The sequence below is a fragment of the Protopterus annectens genome, chromosome 1.part1 (assembly GCF_019279795.1).
Source record: "Protopterus annectens isolate FY-2018-M chromosome 1.part1, PAN1.0, whole genome shotgun sequence".
Lineage (NCBI taxonomy): Eukaryota > Metazoa > Chordata > Ceratodontiformes > Protopteridae > Protopterus > Protopterus annectens.
The window spans coordinates 504,682,672-504,704,314 of record NC_056726.1 but is presented as its reverse complement, the minus strand read 5'-3'; the positions used below and the strand labels follow the sequence as shown (position 1 = coordinate 504,704,314).

Genomic DNA, 21,643 nt, shown 5'->3' with positions numbered 1-21,643 from the left:
TGTTTCTAATGTCTATAATAATGCATATCTAACTCTGATGTTGTTTTTACCAAGGGCAATCTTTTTAAGAGGGAAGATATAGATCAGTGTATGTGTATGTGCCTTTAAGAAGCTATCTAAGGGCCTACACAAGTGTATAAATACTGAGCACGTGCGAGCCTGATTGCCATTTTGTAGTATGTATGTATGTAAGATCTGGCTGTTAACTAGTTAGTTTATATTTTCGATACTGCTATCCATCCTGATGTGTTTCTATGTATTAAATCATCTAAACAAAGTACCCCATCTGCTTGTCATCTATGTTAGAGAGGGACGAGCGACAGACACATGCTCGTTCTTTTGGATGGTAAATGTTCCTTTATGCATTTCCACCGACACCCAAAGTACTTCTGAAGATTCAGAATGAATTACCAAAGATTATTGTGGTGAGCCCCTTTTCACCTGGACAGAGTTGGTTCTCCCAACTCATTCACTCCAATGGAGCTCAGGATGTTTACACTGTAATTTCAAATGGTAGGAGCCTAAGCCTTTTGACAGAATCAAATTATGTCCTCACATTTCAAACAAATGTTCATATCTTTGGATCCATAGAGATTATAAAAGAAGTATAAATGGCAACTCTTCAGCACAAACTATTTTTTATTGTGGTAGTATTCTTTAGGTTCTAGGTCTTAAACCAAATTTTATAAGTCACAGTAAACAAAGTAACTATTACATTTGTAATATTGTCTAAACAGCTTACAATATCTCAGCGACCACTTACGTTACACACATGTTGTCTGCAACATTTTATTCATCTAGCTGAGAGATTTCATTTGGGACTAAAGAGTTCTGCTTGTGTCACCTGTTTTTTGAGATGTTTAGAAAAATGTGAAAATTATATCTACATAAATTAGTATCATAAAAACAACAGTTAATAACTATTTACCTACACTAGACAGAGGTCAAATATTAATGCAGTTGAGTTTGCTGTTGTGTAAGCTTTAAGATGAAATCTTTTAAAACCGTGTACATAGCCTGGTTTTGGAATTATTGATGCAAATATAAACAAGCAAAATTTGATGCCTAGAGACATCAGTAGGAGTTAACCGTAGATGCACCTGGAGGCATTACTCGGAAGTAATGAGTTGGAATTGACCGAGGGCAATTATCACAAGCTTCCTTATACTCTAGATCTGCACACCCAATGTCAGGGGAGACTGCTACACCCCAGCTTAGAACAATTGCAACTGACACTCTGAATGACTTTCTCTCTTGATACCTTGTACGCACTTGTTCCATAAGGATGTGCAGCAGGTATTGAAGGAGGGAAGAAAATCTGCAACTAGAAAATGTTATGTTTACAAGTGGAAAAGGTTTTCCTAGATGTGCCTAACGGATATCAGAGGGCCTGGTAGTCTTCCCCTCTGGTTTTGAAATATTTGTGTGAGTTACTCAGTGACAGCTCATGTTATGCATCTATCCAATTGTATCTTGCGGCCATCTTAACTCGTCTGCTCATGGATTCCCACTGTCATCTCTTTTTGTGGTCAAATAGTTTATGAAAGGAGTGTTACACTTGAGACCCTCTCAAAAGCAAATTCCTCCTCCATGGGCTCTCAACTTTGTTCTTGGAAAGTTGACCTGATCTCCATTTGTGTCTGCCTTTTAGGCTGATTTTAAGTTCAGCATTTGGAAAACTGTTTTGCTTACTGCTCTTATATTTTCAAGGTGAGTTTCTGAGCTGCAAGCTCTCATGGAGGACCTACCTTATCTGATGTTCTAAAAGGACAGGGTTGTTTTATGCACTAATTCTTCTTTCATACTAAAAGTTCTTTCTGAATTTGCCCTTAATGTAGCCACCAATCTCTCAGTTTTCTTTCCAGAGCCTAAAAACAAAGGAGAGAAGATGCTGCGTATCTTGTATACACAAAGGTGGCTCAGGTACTGCCTTGACAGAACTAACCAGTTTAGAAAAGCTGAGTAGCTGCTTATTTCCTGTTCTGGGGTTAAGAAGGGTCAACCTGTCTCTGAGCAAATGATTGGTTGATGTTCATCATGTTTCATTGTTGCATTCCTAACCAATGGGTTATCCAGCTCCCAGTAGCCCTCTATCAGCCAGAATGCCAAAGGTAAGTAATAATGATGTCGGCTGTAGATGTTTGTAAAGGACGGCAGGGCATCCGATACAAAAGGAGGCAGCGACATCACTTTCTCAGTCTTCCTGGTTGCGGAGCCCGGAGCAGAAGCATTTCTTGCATGAGTGCCGGTCGGCAGTTTACCTTTTTTGTTACCAACTACACAGTTGAAGTCAACTACAGCTAAATACCCCATTGGGGATCCTATTTTCTTGCCTTAACGAATGTCAGCAAAGGTTAATAATTGTCTTACCTGTGGAAAGCAGATTCCCCATAGAGATTTTCTTTCCTATTGTATTATTTGTTTACTTGACCATGACATTACTAATTGTGATCTCTGTGCTTCCTTTAATCCGCGTACTATTCGTCATCGGGCCAAGCTTTTAGCTAAGCATTTTGGAATTTAGCCTAAGTTTGTCGGTATGGCATCTGCTGGTCTTCAGGCTTCATATATCCCCAAGAAACGTAAGGATAAGGACCGCGACAGGCTTCCGAAGGTCAAGTCCTCGGATGATGTTAAGTTGGTTGTCAGTCATGCGGTGGCCAGTGAGGCACCTTTGCAGTCTCTGCAGCCCACATATTTTCAACCGCAGGCCTCGGGTGAGACCATTTCAGAGTCCCCCAGGCCTCCGGCTTCCATTTTGCCTTCTGACCTTCCACCTGTTGCCTCTTAGCTGGATCTAGAGCCACAAAGCTGATTCCGGTGTCCGAGACCGCCACTTTTCTTTCAGACAGCAAGCTCATACCGACGACTTCGGCTGCAACTTTGGCGGTTGCCAGGCCTCCCGAGTCCTTTAGACTTGCAGGTAAATCTTCCAGTCGTAAGCCTGTTCCCCTCATTCTCAAATGGTTAAAATGGCTGATGACCTTTTGACTCTTATTACGGGTTCACAGCCTCCTCCTTTAAAAAGAGGTAGGGATATCTCTCCTAAGATTTTCTCCTTTTCAGGTTTTGATACTTCTAGCATTTCTGTTGATGAAGAGGAAGTTTTTCAAGCTTTCTCTCCTTTTGAAGATTCAGACGCAGAGGAGTCCATCCATTCTGCTTCTCCTCCAGAAGATTTCTCTTTTGGTGATACTTTAAATATTCAGGGAACATTTGAAATGGGAAAGTCAGGATTATCACCTTTCTAAGATAAGGATCAGGAAGTTTTTGGATTTGCCTCAGCATAAGCCTTTGGCTATTCCACCTGTGTTGGAAGTGGTTGATGATGTTTTTCTGGAAAATTCCTTGACTCCAAATTCAGTTCCTCCTGCTCCCAGGAAACCTAACGGGTACTATAGAGTCCCTGATTCTCATTTGTTTCTTTTCAGAAATCCATTGGCTGATCCAGAGGTTATTTCTCAAGGCCCTAAAGGAGTTAAGGACCCTGTTACTAAAAATCCAGTTCCTTCTGATAGGGAATCTAGGAACCTAGATAGGTGGGGTAAAAGGTTTATACTTCTGCCACTCTTGCTATTAGTTCTACTAATTGTCTTTTTCATATGCTGAAGTACGAGCAGCACACCTTGGAAGCTATTAAGTCTAGGATAGCAAGTGTGCCTCAGTTGGCGGAGAGTAAGGATGTGCAGGATTTGCTGAATTCTGCCAGTCTTGTCAATAAGCATTCATTACATTGTGGTTTTGACATTCTAGAAGCTTCCTGTAGGGCTACGGCTACTGGCTCTGTTATTAGAAGGCATGCTCGGCTCAGGGAGCATCCCCTACCAGAGCCTATCAAGGCTAAGCTTTTAGATGTACCTTTGCATAAGGACAGTCTTTTTGGCAGCCAAACAGAGGAAGTGCTCAAGAAGATGAAAGACAAGGCCAAGTCTATGCAGACAGTTAAAGACTTTCTGCAAGTTCAGCCTCCTCGCTTTAGCAGGAATTACCTTTCTAAGAGTTGGGTGTTCCCTGATACCAGCAGACAGTGCCATTCCAGGACTAAAGGTTACAAATCTTCTAGGGGACAGGTGGCTACCCCTCAAAGGTCTAAGTTTTGGCAGGTTTCCTCTTCCAAGGCTGGAAGTTCTAAGCCTGCATCTCAATCTAAACATTCTCAATGACTCTGTCCAACTTCTGCCTGTTCTTGCCTGCCTGGAGAGTCCTTTAGGGGGAAGGTTAGCCCTTTTTACAAATGTCTGGGCCAGCATCACAGACGACAAATGGGTAATCAGAACTGTATCCCTAGGACACAAGTTTTCTTTCCACACCTTTCCAGTACCCAAAGGATTCCCGTATGCTCCTCCAAACCAAAGGGCAGAAGTAGAAAAGCAAATTTTGTCTCTGTTACATCTGGGAGCAATATAATCAGTTCCTGCTCCGCACGTAGGCCAGGGTTTCTATTCCAGACTTTTCCTAGTTCCAAAAAAAAGAAGGCACCTGGTGTCCTATCCTAGATCTATCCATCCTGAACTCTTTCTTGATAATTCCAAAGTTCAAAATGCTCACTCTGCATCAGTTGCTGCCAATGTTAGAAAAGGATTCCTGGCTGGTAACATTGGATCTTAAAGAAGCTTATCTGCACATCCCTATCAGGGAAAGTTGCAGGCAATGCCTACGTTTCAGGGTGGGCAAGTAACATTATCAATTCTCTGCGCTGCCGTTTGGCTTATCTACTGCTCCCAGAGTTTTCACAAAGTGCCTGGCTCCAGTCATTGCTTTTTGCAGGCAGAAGAAAATTCAGATTTATCCATACTTGGACGGCTGTCTAATTCATGCAAATTCTCAGGAACAGTTGTTAAAGGATCTAGAATTTGTAAAGACTCTTCTCTTTTCCTTGGGTTACACTCTCAACATGGAAAAATCAAAAATGGTGCCATCCAAAGAGATAACATTTCTGGGAGCAGGTCTTTACACAGCCACCCAGATGATATATCTCACCCAGAAGAAGCAGACAACTCTTTCAGTTTACTTCAAGGACTTGGCAAGCCTGTCCCAGCTCCCTGCAAGGAAATACCTGCAAGCTCTGGGATTCATGGCCTCTTGCATTCTCATGATTCCATATGTAAGACTATATATGAGGAAACTGCAATGGTACCTCAAGAACATTTGGTGTCAACACACACAGGACCTGGATGTGATAATTTCTCTGCTTCCCTGTCTACAGACAGAGTTTCTATGATGGGCGACAGCCTGTCTACAGAATAAAGGCATGCCTTTTTGCCCACCCCTGGCCACTCAAGTTCTTACCACAGATGCATCGGACTACACCTGGGGAGCTCACCTGGATGACAGATGCATATAGGGAATTTGCAATGCCCAGCAGATGCACCTGCACATAAATTTAAAGGAGTCGATGGCAGTCCAGCAGACCTTACTAGCTTTCAAGCATCTTCTTTCTCCAGGGACCCTGCTTGTCAGGACAGACAACACCACAGTCATGTGGTGCATCAACAAGCAGGGAGGGACTCATTCTTACCTCCTGTGCAGACAGAGCATGAGTCTTTAGTCCATAGCAGCATCCCTGGGCCTGCATCTCCTAGCTCAGTTTCTTCCTGGAAGGCTCAATGTTTCGGTAGACCAGCTAAGCAGACAGACCATGGATCCTCACGAGTGGCAGCTGAACAGAGCAGTTTTTTCCATCATCATACAATGTTGGGTCACTCCTCAAGTGGATCTTTTCTCCACTCCAGACAACCATCTTCTACCTCTGTTTTGCACAAGACAGCATCACAGCAAAGCCTGGAAAGTGGATGCTCTGTCCTTCCCTTGGATGCTGCTGTCAGTTTATGCCTTCCCTCCTCGTCCTCTTCTTTCCAGAGTATTATTGAAGATCAGGGATGAACGACCAAGGACTATTCTCATAGCTCCGGACTGGCCCAGGCAACATTGGTATCCACTGCTTTGCAGTCTCTCGCAGATTCCTCCTTGGCATCTTACTCTGAAGCCAGATCTCTTGGTTCAGGAAGGGGGAAACATTCTACATCCTCATCTTCAGTCTCTCCATTTGGCAGCATGGCTCATTGTATGACTTCATCCTTTTCTTCTTCCCTTTCCCAGCAGGTGGTTGACGTGCTGAGGGAGGCCAGGAGGCCTAGCACTAGGAAGTCTTATGCTGCCAAATGGGAAAGATTCTCTCTTTGGATGTAGGCTAGAGGGGAACCTTCTTCTCAGCCCTACCCTTCCTCTGATCCTGGAATACCTGGCTGATTTGCTTCAGGGTGGTCTTTCTTTTTCCTCTGTCAAGATCCATGCTTCAGCCATTTCTGCTCATTGTTCTTTTGAACAACCCATTTTCTCTCATCCTCTGATGAAAATGTTTCTCACAGGTGCTTGCAACTTAAAACCTTCCAGAATGGCTCCTACTGCAGCCTGGGATCTTAATTTTGCTCACTCTTCCTCCTTTTGAGCCAGCTGCCACTGCAGATTTAAAGTTTATCTCGTGGAAGACTGCCTTCCTCTTGGCTGTAACTTCAGCAAGGAGAGTTTTGGAGCTGCATGCTTAGATGGCTGTGGAGCCTTTTCTTATTTTCCATGCAGATAGGGTCTCTCTGAGAACCAACCCCTTCTTTATGCCAAAGGTGGTTTCTAGCCTGACTCTTAATCAGTCCATAAACCTTCCTACCTTCTTTCCTAATCCTCGAAATAGAGGTGAGAGACTCCTACATTCTCTTTAGTGCATAGACAGCTCAGGTTTTACCTGGTCAGGACTAAAGGCATTCAGAAATCAGCACAGTTATTGGTCAGCTTTGCCCCTGGAGCCTAGGGCAAGGCTATTTCTAAGCAAGCCATTTCTAAATGGATTGCTCATTGTATTACATTTTATTATTCCTTTTATGGCAAGGTTCCTCCTCAAGGGGTTAGGACCTACTCAACTAGAGCAGCTTCCACTTCTGCAGCCTTTTTAAGGGGTGTCCCTACTAAAGACATTTTGGAGGCTGCCACATGGTCTTCTGTTCACACTTTCACAAAGCATTATAATTTGCCTTTGTTTTCAAGAGTCAGGGCAGGGTTTGCCACTGCTGTTATGCAGGGCATTGTCTACAGTCCTTGATTCTGTTTGATGTTCATCGTGCATACAGCTGCAGTAATCACATATGGGTTCTCTGCCGTCAGGCGGGTCCTCGGTCGGCCGAATTCCAAAGTCTTGGTCCGACGTCTGTTGTTGTCGCCTTCTTCCCTGATGTCAGAGCGACAGGGGTATATAAGTCACAGCCGACGCCATATTCTCCAGTCTTTTTTGCCGCGCGGTGCCCGAAGCAGAAGCAGTTCGCAAGTGCCGGTCGGCCAGCTCCTGAATTTACGAAAAATTGGAAACCGAAGTCTTCTTTAAAGCTAAGTACCCGTTGGGGGAAACTTTTCTTGCCTCAGACCGATGTCAGACAAAGTTAACAATTGTATTTCTTGTGGGAAGCAAATACCGCATAAGGATTTCCATTCCCTTTGCATACCTTGTTTAGGCCCAGACCATGACGTCTCGGGCTGTCGCTTCTGTGCGACTTTCAATAAACGCACTATTAAGCGTCGGGCGGAGTTCGCCCAACATTATTTTGGTAAAGCCTTTGATTATAAAATGTCGTCAGATACTCTGACTACCGTTTTGTCCAAAAAACATAAGGACAAAGACCGACACGCGAGGCCCGCGGTCTCCACCGACACCACGCCAAAGCCGGTTACACGTGGTCCGGTTCTCAGCAAGACGCCTATGCAGTCCCTGACTTCCGACGACACTTCCTTGGCGGTGTCTTCTGTACCCGAGACCGCTGGTACCTCGGCCCTTACTCAGACTACAACTACCAAAACCACAGTGAGTGTTGAGCCTCCTAATGTGGACAGGTCCACTTCCACGTGTATTTAGACCCTCTTCTTCCTTTTCTATTAAGGCCTTCACTAAGTCCAAATCAGCCATGCATCCCAAGAGGCCTGTTGCACAGGGCCCATCCCCAGGCCCCATGCCTAAAAAGCAGATGCTTAAAATGGCTGAGGATTTAATTTCCTATATCAGGGGTTCCCAACCCCCTCCAGACAAGAGACCCAGAGTGGAGGAAGACTCTCCCTCTTCTGAACAGGGCTCCATTTTCTCAGAACATTCTGATGTGGAGGAACACTCGTACTCCCCTTATGAAGATTCTGATGCAGAACATATTCCTTCTGTATCTCCCCCAGAGGATTTTTCTTTTGGGGAAACCTTGCACACCTTGAGGGAGCACTTCCATTGGGAAGGCCAAGATTTTTCTGATTCAAAGAAAAGGCTTAGGGAATTTCTTTTGTTACCTCAACACAGACCTCTGGCTATACCTCCTGTCCTGGACATACCTGATGATGTTTACTCAGAGGCTTGTCTTAATCCGGATTCCCTGCCTCCTGCACCAGTCAAACCTGATAGGTACTACAGAGTCCCTAACTCTCACCAATTTCTTTTCAAAAGCCATAATGCTGACCCTGAAACCATTTCTCAAGGCCCCAAGGGAATGAAGGCCTCTACTGCCAAGAATCCACTACCTTCTGAAAGAGAATCTAGATCCTTAGAAAGGTGGGGGAAAATGGTATACACCTCGGCCACCCTAGCCATGAGGGCCTTAAATTGTCAGTTCCATATGCTTAAATATCAGCAGTTTCTGTTATCTCAATTAAGAAACAAAATGTTTCTACCTGAACAACCAGATTTGAAGGAATTGCAGGATATGATGCATAGTGCAGAACAAGTGGGTAAACACACCTTACAATGTGGTTATGATGCCTTAGAGGCCTCAAGTAGAACTGCTGCTACAGGAGCAGTCATTCGTAGACATGCCGGGCTTAGGGAACAAAGCTTGCCTGATCATGTTAAAGCTAAACTACTAGATGCTCCTTTACAAAAGGATGTGCTATTTGGTACTAATGCTGAGGAGATACTATGAAAAATGGAAGAAAAAGCTAAATCTATGCAAACTGTCAAGGCTTTTCTACAGGTACAGCCACCTCGTTTTAGCAGAAATTGGCCTTAAAAAAAATGGTCCTTTCCAGCCACGGACAAGCCCCAAAGAGGTAGATACAGGCGCTCAAGGGGCAGAGGACAATCTCAAGGATCATATAGAGGCAGACAATGGCCAACTCAAGCACCAAGAGGTGGCGAAGACAGTGCACAACAATACAGAAAGCAAACCCAATGACTTCTTCCTTTTCATGCCAAGCAAATCTCAGCTGGCAGCCCCCTTGGGAGGAAAGCTGGCACTATTTTCAAGAAATTGGCAGATTATCACAACAGACAAATGGATCCTGGACATAATAAACAGAGGCTACAGATTTCATTTTCACACTCTTCCAAAAATGAGAGGCATGCCAAACCTGCCACACAATCAAAGGGCAGAGGCGCAAATACAAATTACAAAACTCATGGACATGAAAGCCATTCAAGAGGTTCCTACTCACGAACAAGGTCAAGGTTTTTATTCCAGACTATTCCTGGTACCAAGAAAAGGAACCGACTGGAGACCCATTTTGGACTTATCCATCCTAAATACATTTCTACTCGTACCAAAATTCAAGATGCTCACATTACAGCAGCTTCTTCCCATGCTGGGCAAGGGGTTTGGGCTGGTAACATTGGACCTCAAGGAGGCATACCTGCATGTCCCAATCAGACAAAGCTGCAGAAGATACCTCAGATTTCTTGCAGGTTCAATCCACTATCAATTCTCTGCATTGCCCTTTGGCTTATCTACTGCGCCCAGAGTATTCACGAAATGCCTGGCATCAGTAATTGCCTACTGCAGACTTCAAGGGATACAAATTTACCCTTATTTGGACGACTGCCTGATCCAAGCGGACAGCAAGCACTCTTCTGGAACATCTGGCTTATGCAACACGGTTACTGAATTCTCTGGGATACACAATCAACAAAGAGAAATCCAGGCTGACACCATCTCAGAAAATAACTTTCCTGGGTGCCAACTTGGACACAAACACCCAGATGGCCTATCTTATGCCAGAAAAACAAGGGCAACTAACTCAGTACTTCAAAACACTAGCAAATTGTACCAGGCTTACTGCAAGGAAAATCCTGCAGGCTCTGGGCTTCATGGCATCTTGCATTCTTTTAATCCCATGTGCAAAGTTGCATATGAGAAAACTTCAATGGTACCTAAAAAGCCTGTGGTCTCAACACAGCCACAATTTGGAAACAATAATACCAATAATTCCATGTTTGCAAAAGGAATTTCTATGGTGGGCCCAAGCATGTCAAGGAAACACAGGTCTCCCATTCTGCAAGCCTCAAGCAAATCAAGTCATCACAACAGACGCCTCAGATTACGCCTGGGGGGTGCACATGACAGGCAGGTACATTCAGGGCAAATGGTCCCAAGAGGAAAAGCACCTTCACATCAATCAAAAAGAAATGCTAGCAGTGATAAATGCAATTACAGTATTCAAGGACCTCCTGTATCCAGGACAATTATTGATAAGAACAGACAACACCACAGTAATGTGGTACATAAACAAACAAGGAGGAACACATTCATATCCCCTGTGCAGACTAGCCATGACACTTTGGAACTTGGCTCTGGAATGGCAAATCGAACTTCAAGCACAGTACTTGCCAGGTTTGGAAAACACGCTGGCAGACAATCTAAGCAGAAATATGACAGATCCACACGAATGGAAGCTACATCCACAGGTGTTTACAAAGATAATCCAAGCATGGGGAAGGCCAGACATAGATCTCTTCACCTCCCACAGGAACCATCAATTGGAAAAGTTTTGTTCAAGGACTTTTCATCCAAAGGCATGGAGGGTGGACGCCCTTTCATTCAGTTGGACAGCATGGACATTGTACGCTTTCCCACCTCTGCCTCTTCTATCCAAGGTGCTCTTGAAAGCCAGAGCAGACAGACCGAAGATGATACTGATTGCTCCAGACTGGCCAAGGTAGCACTGGTACCCACTCCTAAGGAGCCTAACACATACTCCTCCCTGGCCTCTACCTCTAATGCCTCTTCTGCTGACTCAGCACAGCTACAAAACTCTTCACAGTCAGCTAAAAACACTCAATCTTGCTGCATGGAAAATTCCTTAACACCACAGCAGACCCTACTCTCCAAAGAGGTGCAGGATGTCATTCTGGAGGCCAGAAGGCCATCTACTAGGAAGACTTACTCAGCAAAATGGAAACGGTTTTGCTCTTGGAATGAGAAAAAAGGCCAGGACCCTAGAAAACTGAATTTGCCTCAGGTATTACAGTATTTAGCTGAGCTGCTGAACAGTGGACTTTCATTTTCCTCCATTAAAATCCATGCCTCAGCCATTTCTGCAGAATTCAACACAGAGCCACCGTTATTCTCTCACCCACTTTTAAGGCAATTCCTCAGAGGGGCTAAGAATATAAGGCCACCAAGAAAACAACCAGTGCCAGCCTAGGATCTTAATTACATTCTAGAAAAATTAACATTGCCTCCCTTTGAACCAGCTGCCTCAACAGATTTGCGATACTTGTCTTGGAAAACAGCTTTCCTCCTGGCCATTACCTCAGCTCGTAGGGTTTCGGAACTTCAAGCCCTCATGGCTGTGCAGCCCTTTCTTATCTTCCATCAGGACAGGGTTTCCCTTCGAACCAACCCGTCATTTATGCCTAAAGTGGTATCCAGGGTAGCTTTAAATCAAGCCATACACTTACCTACCTTTTACCCCAATCCTCAAAACAAAGGGGAAAGGCTGCTACATTCCTTAGACATTCATAGACAGCTACGTTACTATTTGGACAGAACAAAGCCTTTCAGGAAATCAGAACAACTTTTTGTGTCTTATGCTGTAGGAGGTCAAGGGAAGCCTGTTACCAAACAGACAATCTCTAAATGGATAGGCCACTGCATACGCTTTTGTTACTCCTATCATGGGAAATCTGTCCCGGTAGGCATCAGACCACACTCCACCAGGGCCACAGCTACCTCCACAGCCTTCCTCAGAGGAGTTCCTACCAAAGATATCTTGGAGGCAGCCACTTGGAGTTCTGTACACATACCTTCACAAGACACTACCACCTGCCTTTATATTCCAAATCTAGAGCAGGCTTTGCTACTGCTGTATTGCAGGGCATTCTGGCTCATCCCAGTTCTACCTAGTGCCTACCACCCTGTGCGTAGCTTTGGAATTCTACCCATATGTGATTACTGCAGCTGTATGCACGATGAACATAGTACAGTTTTGTACCTGCCATAAATGTAGATGTTCGAGTGCTAATACTGCTGCAGTACAGGTTTCCCCTCCCTCCTTCCCCTCTAGGTATAGGACTAGTGGCTACCACCTCCTCATACAATCTATTTTGGGTTATCCTCCTATGGTGTATTTGCTTGCAATTACTCTTTTTTGATAACATTGCATTGCTTGAATATATTTATATATATATATAATTTATCTGTTGCCTTCCTTTTGGGGGCACCTGACATCTGGGGCAAGAAAGACTGGAGAATATGGCGTCGGCTGTGACTTATATACCCCTGTCGCTCTGACGACAGGGAAGAAGGCGACAACAACCGACGCCGGACCAAGACTTTGGAATTCGGCCGACCGAGGACCCGCCTGACGGCAGAGAACCCGTATGTGATTACTGCAGCTGTATTAGCACTCGAACATCTACATTTATGGTAGGTACAAAACTGTACTTTCCTCCTCCCTTTTCTCTGGACTTTGATAATCAACCCATTGGTTAGGACTGCAACAGTGAAACACCATGAACATAGTACAGTTGTGTACACTTACTGTAGATGTTCGAATGTATTCACTGTTGCAGTCCTGCTTTCCCTCCCTCCTTTCCCCTTTTCTCTTTTCCTAAGGTACAGGCTAAATTTGGTTTAAGCCTTGTTTTCTGGGGGCTTCTGACTGTTATGGCAAGAAAGACTGAGGAAGTGACGTTGGCTGCCTCCTTTTGTATTGGACGCCCTGACATCCTTTACAACCATCTACAGCCAACGTCATTATTACTAACCTTTGGTATTCTGACCGATCGAGGGCTACCCGGAGCCGGATAAACCATTAGTTAGGCCCGCAACAAAGAATGCACTCGAACATCTACATTTGTGTTAAGTGTACACAACTGTACTTTGTTACTCTCATCATGGTAAATCTATTCCAGGCAAGGTTATAGCTCATTCTACTAGAGCCTTGTCCTTTCCAGGGGCAAATTGGAAAGGAGTGGAATGTTTATTTATTTTATTTTTATTTTACATTTGTTAACCGGGCTAGTCTGACTGGATATATTTCCATTTTCAGCAGAGGCCCGAGGAGAAAAGCTCCACATAGACGTAAAACAATTACATAGGATGCAAAAAGAGCAACATAACAATAAGGAGGGAATAAACAGTATATGGAATTATATTATAGGATTAAAAATTGCACACAAAGTGCACACCTGCACAAAAAAAATACACACAACATTTTTGAAATAAAAATGCACAACTTATTTAGCATTATTTAACATTTTAAGAAAGTAAAAGAAAGAAAAGAAAAGACATTAATAGACATGGAGTAAGTAGATTAGTTACTTATATGAACTCCCAGCAGTCAGAAATATTGCAATTTGGAGGAAAAGGATAGTAGAGTGGTAACTCTTATATAGTGGAGAAATAAAACTTAGAAGTAAATAGAAGGTAAAAGGAGAGGAAGAGATAGAGGAGAAATGGTAATTGTGGAAGATATGGTTTCAGTCTGGGTTAAAGCAGGGACATAGCCAGTGATTTCTAAGGTAAATTCTAAGCTTTTGTTTGAAAAGGACAGGAGATGGAATAGAAGTCAGTTCAGTGGGGAGTTGATTCCAGTGTTTACCAATGGTGTTGGAGAAAAGGGAGTCACCAGCAAGGTTACTGGATTTAGTTAAAGTTACTAGGAGTTTGCTAGAGGAGCGAAATGAATTCAGGTTAGAATAAGGGGTAAAGAGATTGGAGAGTACAGGAGTGTTGTTAGGCAGATAGAAAGCTCTTTGGACAAAGGTAAGTTGGGAAAGAAGCAACATGTTTTTTAATTCAAGCCAGTGAAGTTGCTGTAGGTTCAGGCAGTGGTGAGTTCTGAATTGATTACCAGTAACAAATCTCGCTATACTATTGTAGGTGTTAGTTTAGAGAGATTATTTTTCTTCAGGTTAGTATAAATTGGTGAGGCATAGAGGAGAGTGGAAATGAGATGAGAGTGTGCCAAAGTAGCTTTGGCTGTTGGGGTTAGGAATTTTTTAATTCTGTAGAGGGAGCCCAGTTTTCTATTTACAGTTTTAATGGTATTGTTTATGTGATAATCAAAGGTAAGATTGTTGTCGATCATCACACCTAGCAGTTTGGTAGAAGAGTCGACTGATATGAGGATGTTATTAATAGATGAGATAGAGAAGTCTAATGGGGGGGGATCTAGTAGTGGGTTTGAAAAGGAGGAGTTTCGTTTTTTTGGCATTTAGAAGTAGGCAGCGTTTTAAGAACCATGCTTCAACTTTATGGAATACATTTTGAGTAATAGTTTGAAGCTCTGGGATGGTTTTAGCAGAGCAAATAAGTGTGGAGTCATCAGCATATTGTATGCAAGTAGCTTGGGGAATAGCTACTTGTAAGTCATTTATGAAAAGGGAGAATAGAAGGGGTCCAAGAATAGAGCCTTGCGGGACACCAAGAGAGATAGGGAGAAGAGAGGAGAGTTTGTTATCCCAGAGGACAGCCTGTTTCCTGTTAGTAAGATAGGAAGTGAACCACTGGATGGCGTTTGGTTCTAAAGCAAGAGATTCCAGGATTTTTAGGAGGAGGGGGTGATTGACCATGTCAAAGGCTTTTGATAGGTCAATAAAGAGTGCTGAAGATAGGATATTATTATTGCGGTTTTTGTTAATAAAGTTAGTAAAGGAAAGGAGAGCAGTGGTAGTACTATGAAAAGGCCTAAAACCGTGTTGACAGTGAGATAGAATGTTGTATTTAGTTAAGTGATTCATTAGCTGGTAGTGAATACATTTTTCCATGATTTTTGCTAGTGGAGACAGGAGGGCAATGGGTCTGTAATTAGAATATTCTGTGGAGTTTCCTCCTTTATGTAAGGGTATAATATGTGAGATTTTCCAGATATCAGGGATGGTTCCTTCTTTAATGGTTCTGTTTATACGAATAGATATGGGATAGGCTATTTCCGTGGCTGCTTTTTGGAGGAATTCAGATGGAAGTTGGTCAGCTGATGGGGTACACGGTTTAAGTTTTTGAATACATTTTTGGATAAAGGTGGTGGAGATGGGCTGTATTATGAAGGTTGGTAGATTAGAAGAGGCAAGTTGAGGGACGTTAGAATTGTCCGTAGAAAGGTGAGAGGCTAATGAATTGATAGTATCAGTAAAAAAGGAGTTGAAAGCATTGGCAGTTTCATGGGAAGAATTTTTGTCTGACCCCGAGGGGGAGGGAGTGGTAGTCTGTCCAGGGTGAAGAAGTTTATTCAAAGTTGCCCAGAATTTTTGGAGATTGTTGTGATTAGATTGCTGGAGGTTGCTATAGTAGTTTTTTTATCAGAAAGAATAGCTTTTTTGGTACTATTTCTTAGGTATCTGAAGGTTTGATGATCTCAGGGAGATTTACTAGTTCTCCATTTTAGCCAGAGTTTGTTTCTGAATAATATTTTCTGTCTTGTTTCCTTAGATAGCCAGGGGGCTGGTTTAGCTTTTACTCTGATAGTTCTTTTTGGTGCATGGTTATCTAGGATTGTTAAGAATTTGGTGTTAAAATATTGAACAGCTACGTCAAGGGCAAGATTTTTTAGAGGGTTCCAGTTACAGGCATTTAGTTCAGTTTTAAATAGAATAGGGTTGAAATGTTTATTACTGCATGAGGTCCTGTAGGTAGGGGCATTTGTAGTGACATTCTTTTGCCTTATGATATAGGTTAAGTTATGGTCGCTCATGTCATCAGGCAAAGTACCTGCTAGGTAATTTTGTTGGGGTTTGTTAACAAGAATCCAATCTAGTGTACTTTCTTTGTTGTTAGGTTTATTAGTTCTAGTAGGGGTGTTTATAGTTTGGGTAAAGCCATGGAGATTAATATGAGAGGCTGGGTTGTTAGAATTAACTGAAGACCAATCAAGGTTGAAGTCTCCAAGTATTACAGTTTCTTGTGGGTAGGTGGATGAAGCCCAGCTAAGGATATTTTCTATTATTATGGAGTTGTTACCAGGTGGTAGATAGGTACAGATAATATAGATGGCTTTATTAGGGTTTAGTTGCAGTTTTGATATGAGGAGTTCAGTCTTGGTGTTCTCAAGGGGGACATAGGATACTAAGGATATATTTAGCTCAGTCTTAAATATGAGAGCTACTCCCCTGCCCTTGCGAGTATTGCGGTCCAGTCGTAGAATGTTGTAACCTGGGGGAATGATTTCAGTGTCTTTAGTGAAGGGTTTTAACCAGGTTTCAGTTAAACAGAGGATATCAAAAGAGTGACATTCAAGAAGTGAGTGGAGATGTGTAACTTTGTTGTTGACACTACGAATATTGAGATGTCCTATGAGTAATGTGTTTGAATTAGAGATTGGTAATGGAAGGGGTGAGTTAGAGATTATTGTCCTGGCTTCGGAAGAAGTATTTGAGGGTCCAGGGTTGGGATGTATATCACCATCTGTCAAGGTAGTGGGCTTGTATACTGAGTGTGGCTTATTCGTAAGGTTCAGTTTGTATTTTAGTTTCTTTAACATGAGATTGTTGGATTTAGTATGGGATAGTCTATGGTATTTGGATAGAAGATAGCAAGAGGTAGATGTAATGTTGGAATGGTTGATATTTAGGGTTATAAGTTCTGAGGCAGTTTGTTTGGAAGAAGTTATAAAGTGGTAATTATGTTTTATTTCATAGGAGGTCAAGAGATAGGGGAGTGTGAGTACTAGAGAAGAAATTACCAGGGTTACTAGTTTAGCTAGGTTATGTTTTGTTGTAGAGGTCTTGGATGGAGAATTGTTAGTTGTTGAAGACATGCTGAGGAGTGGATGAGAAGAGCTCCTGAGGTAAAGGGTGGGCTAAGTCTATAGTATAAGTCAAGGAGGCTTGGAGGAAAGAGTTAATGGATAGGCTTAGGTATAAGAGGGAAGGAAGATGTCTAGGAAAGGGAAGTAAGGTAGATACAGGTGGGAGGAGAGTTACAAATGATGTAGCTGTTCCAGATAGTTGTAATTAGAAGGGGGTGTGGACTGTGCGGTATAAGGGTAAGAGTGCATGGGGTGGGTGGGATAAGGGGGTAGGGAGGGGAGCGAAGCAGGGCAGAAACAGTTAGAGGAGAGAGACAGCGTAGTCAATCAGTCCAGCAGAGGAGCTGAGACACCACATAGTTTGTAAGAGAGTGTATGAGAAGAATGTAAGAGTAGGAGTAAGAGAGAAGTAAGATAGGTGATAGCTTGTTATGCAGACAGAAGAGCATAAAAGGAACAGGTTGTATATTAGAATGTAAGGGGTACAGGAGAGATAAATAAAAAAAATACTTTACTGAGGGGAACAGAATATTTTGATGAACAGCGCTAGGAGCTTGGAGGTCAGCCACAACATACAATCAAGATGTAGTCACTAGGAGAATAGTTAGGAAGGAAGAAACATACAATTAAGATGTAGTCGCTAGGAGAAAAATTAGGAAGGAAGAAACAGAAGAGCTAAACACAGCAGCCAGAGAGTATCAGATGGGAAAGGAGGGATAGCAAAGGATAATGAAGGCAGGACAATATACAGTTGTTTAGGATAGCATAAACTGGTGACTTTGGACAAGCAGGGACTTGAAGGAGTATGGCAATCTAACTAGAAGTAGGTGGAAATGGGAGAGAAAGTGACTATAGCAACGCTGGCATATAAGGGAGAAAATGGCAACCGTGGTTGGGTCCACGAGTGTGCCGCTCACCTTAGGAAACTATCAATTAAAGTATAAGCAAAAAATGGACATACAGCAAAATCACTTTTTCGCATAACCAGTAGGACAATCACTTGAGAGGTAGCTGGGGTACTTCCTGGGTGCCGACACTAAAGGCCTGCTTAGTGACTTCAGGGAGACCAAGAAATTAGTCAGCAGGGAGGGGACAACCCGACAAGGAGCACTAGGCTTCAATGAGCAAAATCACTTTTTGCAAAATCACTTTTTCGCATAACCAGTAGGACAATCACTTGAGAGGTAGCTGGGGTACTTCCTGGGTGCCGACACTAAAGGCCTGCTTAGTGACTTCAGGGAGACCAAGAAATTAGTCAGCAGGGAGGGGACAACCCGATAAGGAGCACTAGGCTTCAATGTAGTAGCACACCACGCGGTCGACCAGGGAGAGGCCTTACACTGAACAGTAGGATTTAAAGAACCAATGTAGAAGCATTCTAGAGGCAGCAACCTGATCCTGTGTTCATACATGTGCAAAGTACTATAAACTGAATTCTTTCTCAAATTCCAGAGCAGGCTTTGCGGAGACCATTCCCTAGGGGTTCCTGGATCCTTATTCTTTCTGCTCCCAGGTAGGGTAAACTTTGGGAATCTCTCCATATACCAGTGAGGCAGTGTGAATGGTGGATATAGTACAGTTTCATAAGCCCTACTTACCTTGTTAAATTTCACACTGCCTCAGTAGAAGCATGCACCCACCACCCTCTTATTTTGCATACATTTCAATGGTTTCCAATCTTGTTGTGTTGTTTTGTTGGCTTTGGTTATTTGTGTTGGTGTTTTTTGGCTGCAATTTGGTTGGTTTAAGGCAATTGTTGCATCTGGCCCTTCTCAGTTATTCCTAATTAGCACTAGAAGCCTGAACAACTAAAATTGTGTAACGAGGGTTAAGCCTCCCCTGATGGGAAGGACTTGGCCAGTCCCATGTCACAGGAAGTCAGAGGGGGTATTCTGAGCTCTGTAAAGCTGCTACCATGAGTTTGCACAGGCACAGAATCCGAAATTCGAATGTCTACTGTTGCACATAAGTAGGACCTACACAACTGTACCTTCTTGTTTTACTTGCGAGAGATAAAGTGCTTAACTTTACTTATGCAATTACGTTTTGTGCAGTTATTCAGAAAACTTTTTTTATTAGTGCTTCAGAAATGTGGGTAATTTGTTGCAGTTAAAAAGTTGAACAAATGACATTTCTACTCTATTTGCATTTGTAGTGAGACATTTCAACAAAGTTTAGAGCATCATTTGAATCAAACTTGCTAGTCTTTGAGCAGATTTTTATTCCATTCATATTACAGGACATCTGAAAGATGCTGAACTGAATTTTAAATAAAGAAGAAAAATAACCATTATGTTGCTTACCTAAATATTTCATACTTATTAAAACAGTTCTAATTTCTGTCTGTTGTTGGAGCATTGACAGCACTGTATCATTTTTTTTTTTTTTTGTAGGGGGATTCAGTCCAGTTGGAAAAAGTTCTAGTTATGTATCATCTCTCAAGAAGTATATGGTAAGGTGATATCTTCCCTTTTTTTTGCAGGATTTAATCATATTTGACAATGCAATGGCTACATTTGTAAATCTTCCTTTATAAGCTTAGTGTATTTTGAGATTATCCACCTTCTATATCTATTTTCTTGATTTTGTCTAGGTATTGGCTATCTTACCCTGAGGAAGCAGCCAGGGGTCTGCCTCCAAAAGAGAAGAGTTCTGACAGAGGTGGCACAAGTCTCTCTCACATATACTTCACATGTCATTTATATTCTTTAGTTCTTATTGCCTGTTCTGAGTACCAGTCATAGGTCCATAGGTGTATACTAGGCTAATGGCCACTAAGGCCCTTAGCCTAGCTATCCAACCCAAATGTGACCCACAAGTTTGATTTATATAGGGGATGATTTACTGACTGCATCTGTCCATCGGAGAAATAGGTGCCAGATCAGGGGTGAATTTTCAGTTACCCATCCACTGGTCCAAGTTGCTCTTAAGTAGGGATAGAGAAGAACTCTGCTTCATATGGATGGGGAATCTGTTCCAGAGAATGAGAATTCTCTGAGAAACATATCTGTCTCTTCAGTATGCCCTATTTATATCGCAAGCAAAATTTAGTTTTTTTAATCCAGTAGTTCTGATGCTGTTTGTTTTGCGAATGTGCAAAAGATTCATCAAAATGGGGTCCAGGGATGCCTTGTATGCCAGGCAAAGATCACCTCTCAGAAGTTTTTATGTTACCAAGTAAAGAGACAGGGCTTTGAGGCAATCAGCTTAGGACATTGTGTTCACTCACTGTATTTTTTCTAAGGAATGTTTGTGAAACGTTCCAGTTGCTGCTTGTGTCTGGTACAAACCGAAGGAGGGATTACACTCTACGATGGGTCTGATGAGGGCTGAGAACAGTGGTATGATGATCCCTTTGGACCTAGATGCCATGCCCTTGCTTACAAGTTGAGCAACATAGAAGGATTTTCTTAGTACCATGTGCACATGTTGTTTGAAGGCTAGTTTAAAATCTACATGAGTTCCTAGATCTCTAGATAGAGAATCAACTTTCAGGGGTTGTTTTATTGATTAGGAGGAGGCCAGTTGATATAATTGTTAAGGTAGTTGCCTCCCATGCACAAGGTACAAGATTCGATTCTGACCTCCGGACAGTGCCTATTTGGATTTTGCATATTCTCCCTATGTCTCAGCAGGGTTCCTCCCACCTCTGAAAAAAGAAAAAAAAAAACATGCTGAGTGATTCCATCTCAAACTCACCAATGAATGGAGCTGTGGGCAGCACCACAGACTCTACTGGTGCCCTGTAGGGGAGGAGTTGTATAAACCAACTGCTTTGAGCATCTGCTGTGATGAGTAGTATCCTCAAGATAGGAGAACACAAATCATTGACTGAGAGCCATGGCAGGGCTAGCCAGTCTATGGTGTAAAATATGGCTCAAGGTGATTCAGTCATGTTGCCTAATGTCGCCAGCTGGGCATGGGTATTTTGCCAGTGATAACTGGGTTGAGGACCTGGCCTCTTCATTATACACTAGGGAGAGGGAGCCATGCTACTGGTGGGAAGGCTGTATCTGCCTCTGTTAACTAATATGTGCACACCATAAATCCCAGCAGCCTTGTTTAATAAGCTACTTTTCAGGTGGTATCCACTTGCCCAGTCTGAATTACATGGGATAGCTCTGTTGAGTGAAAACTGGACGTAAAACCAGTCAAAGACAACAAACGGCAAACAAATAGTCTTGAAAAAGACTAAAATGAAAAAACAACATGGATTCCACGCTGATAAATTTAATATTAAAACTAGTCTTAGTGCCTCGGCCACCACAGCCTTCAATGAGTATAAAAGTAGTAACAAAAATACATTCCCTTTTATATAAACCAATAATCAATTAAATAGACTCAATCCCTCATTCAATTAATCAATCCAATTAATTAACCTGTTCATAGTCCTGTACTAGGGAATGTATTTTTGTTGCTACTTTTGTACTCATTGAAGGCTGTGGTGGCCGAGGCGCTAAGACTAGTTTTAATATTAAATTTATCAGCGTGGAATCCATGTTGTTTTTTTGTAAAACCAGTCAACTTGCCAAACATTAATTAAAAGTTGCTACACTCAGTGTAGGTTCACTGACAGGATGCAGCTTGAAAGTGGATAACATGATGGTGTGGAGGAAGCTGGATATACTATGTATCCAAGAGACGAGATGGAAGGGCAGTGCAA

General features: G+C 42.6%; 1 protein-coding gene across 1 annotated transcript in view; it reads left to right on the top strand.

Annotated features, from left to right (window-relative positions):
- LOC122806092 (jouberin-like) overlaps positions 1–21,643 on the top strand; it is an 806,047-nt gene that overhangs the window by 99,411 nt on the left and 684,993 nt on the right. Inside the window, exon 2 of the mRNA XM_044076334.1 lies at positions 19,374–19,432. Coding sequence (XP_043932269.1) covers positions 19,430–19,432 — 3 coding nt within the window. The 5' untranslated portion in view covers positions 19,374–19,429. The remainder of the gene's footprint in view (positions 1–19,373; positions 19,433–21,643) is intronic.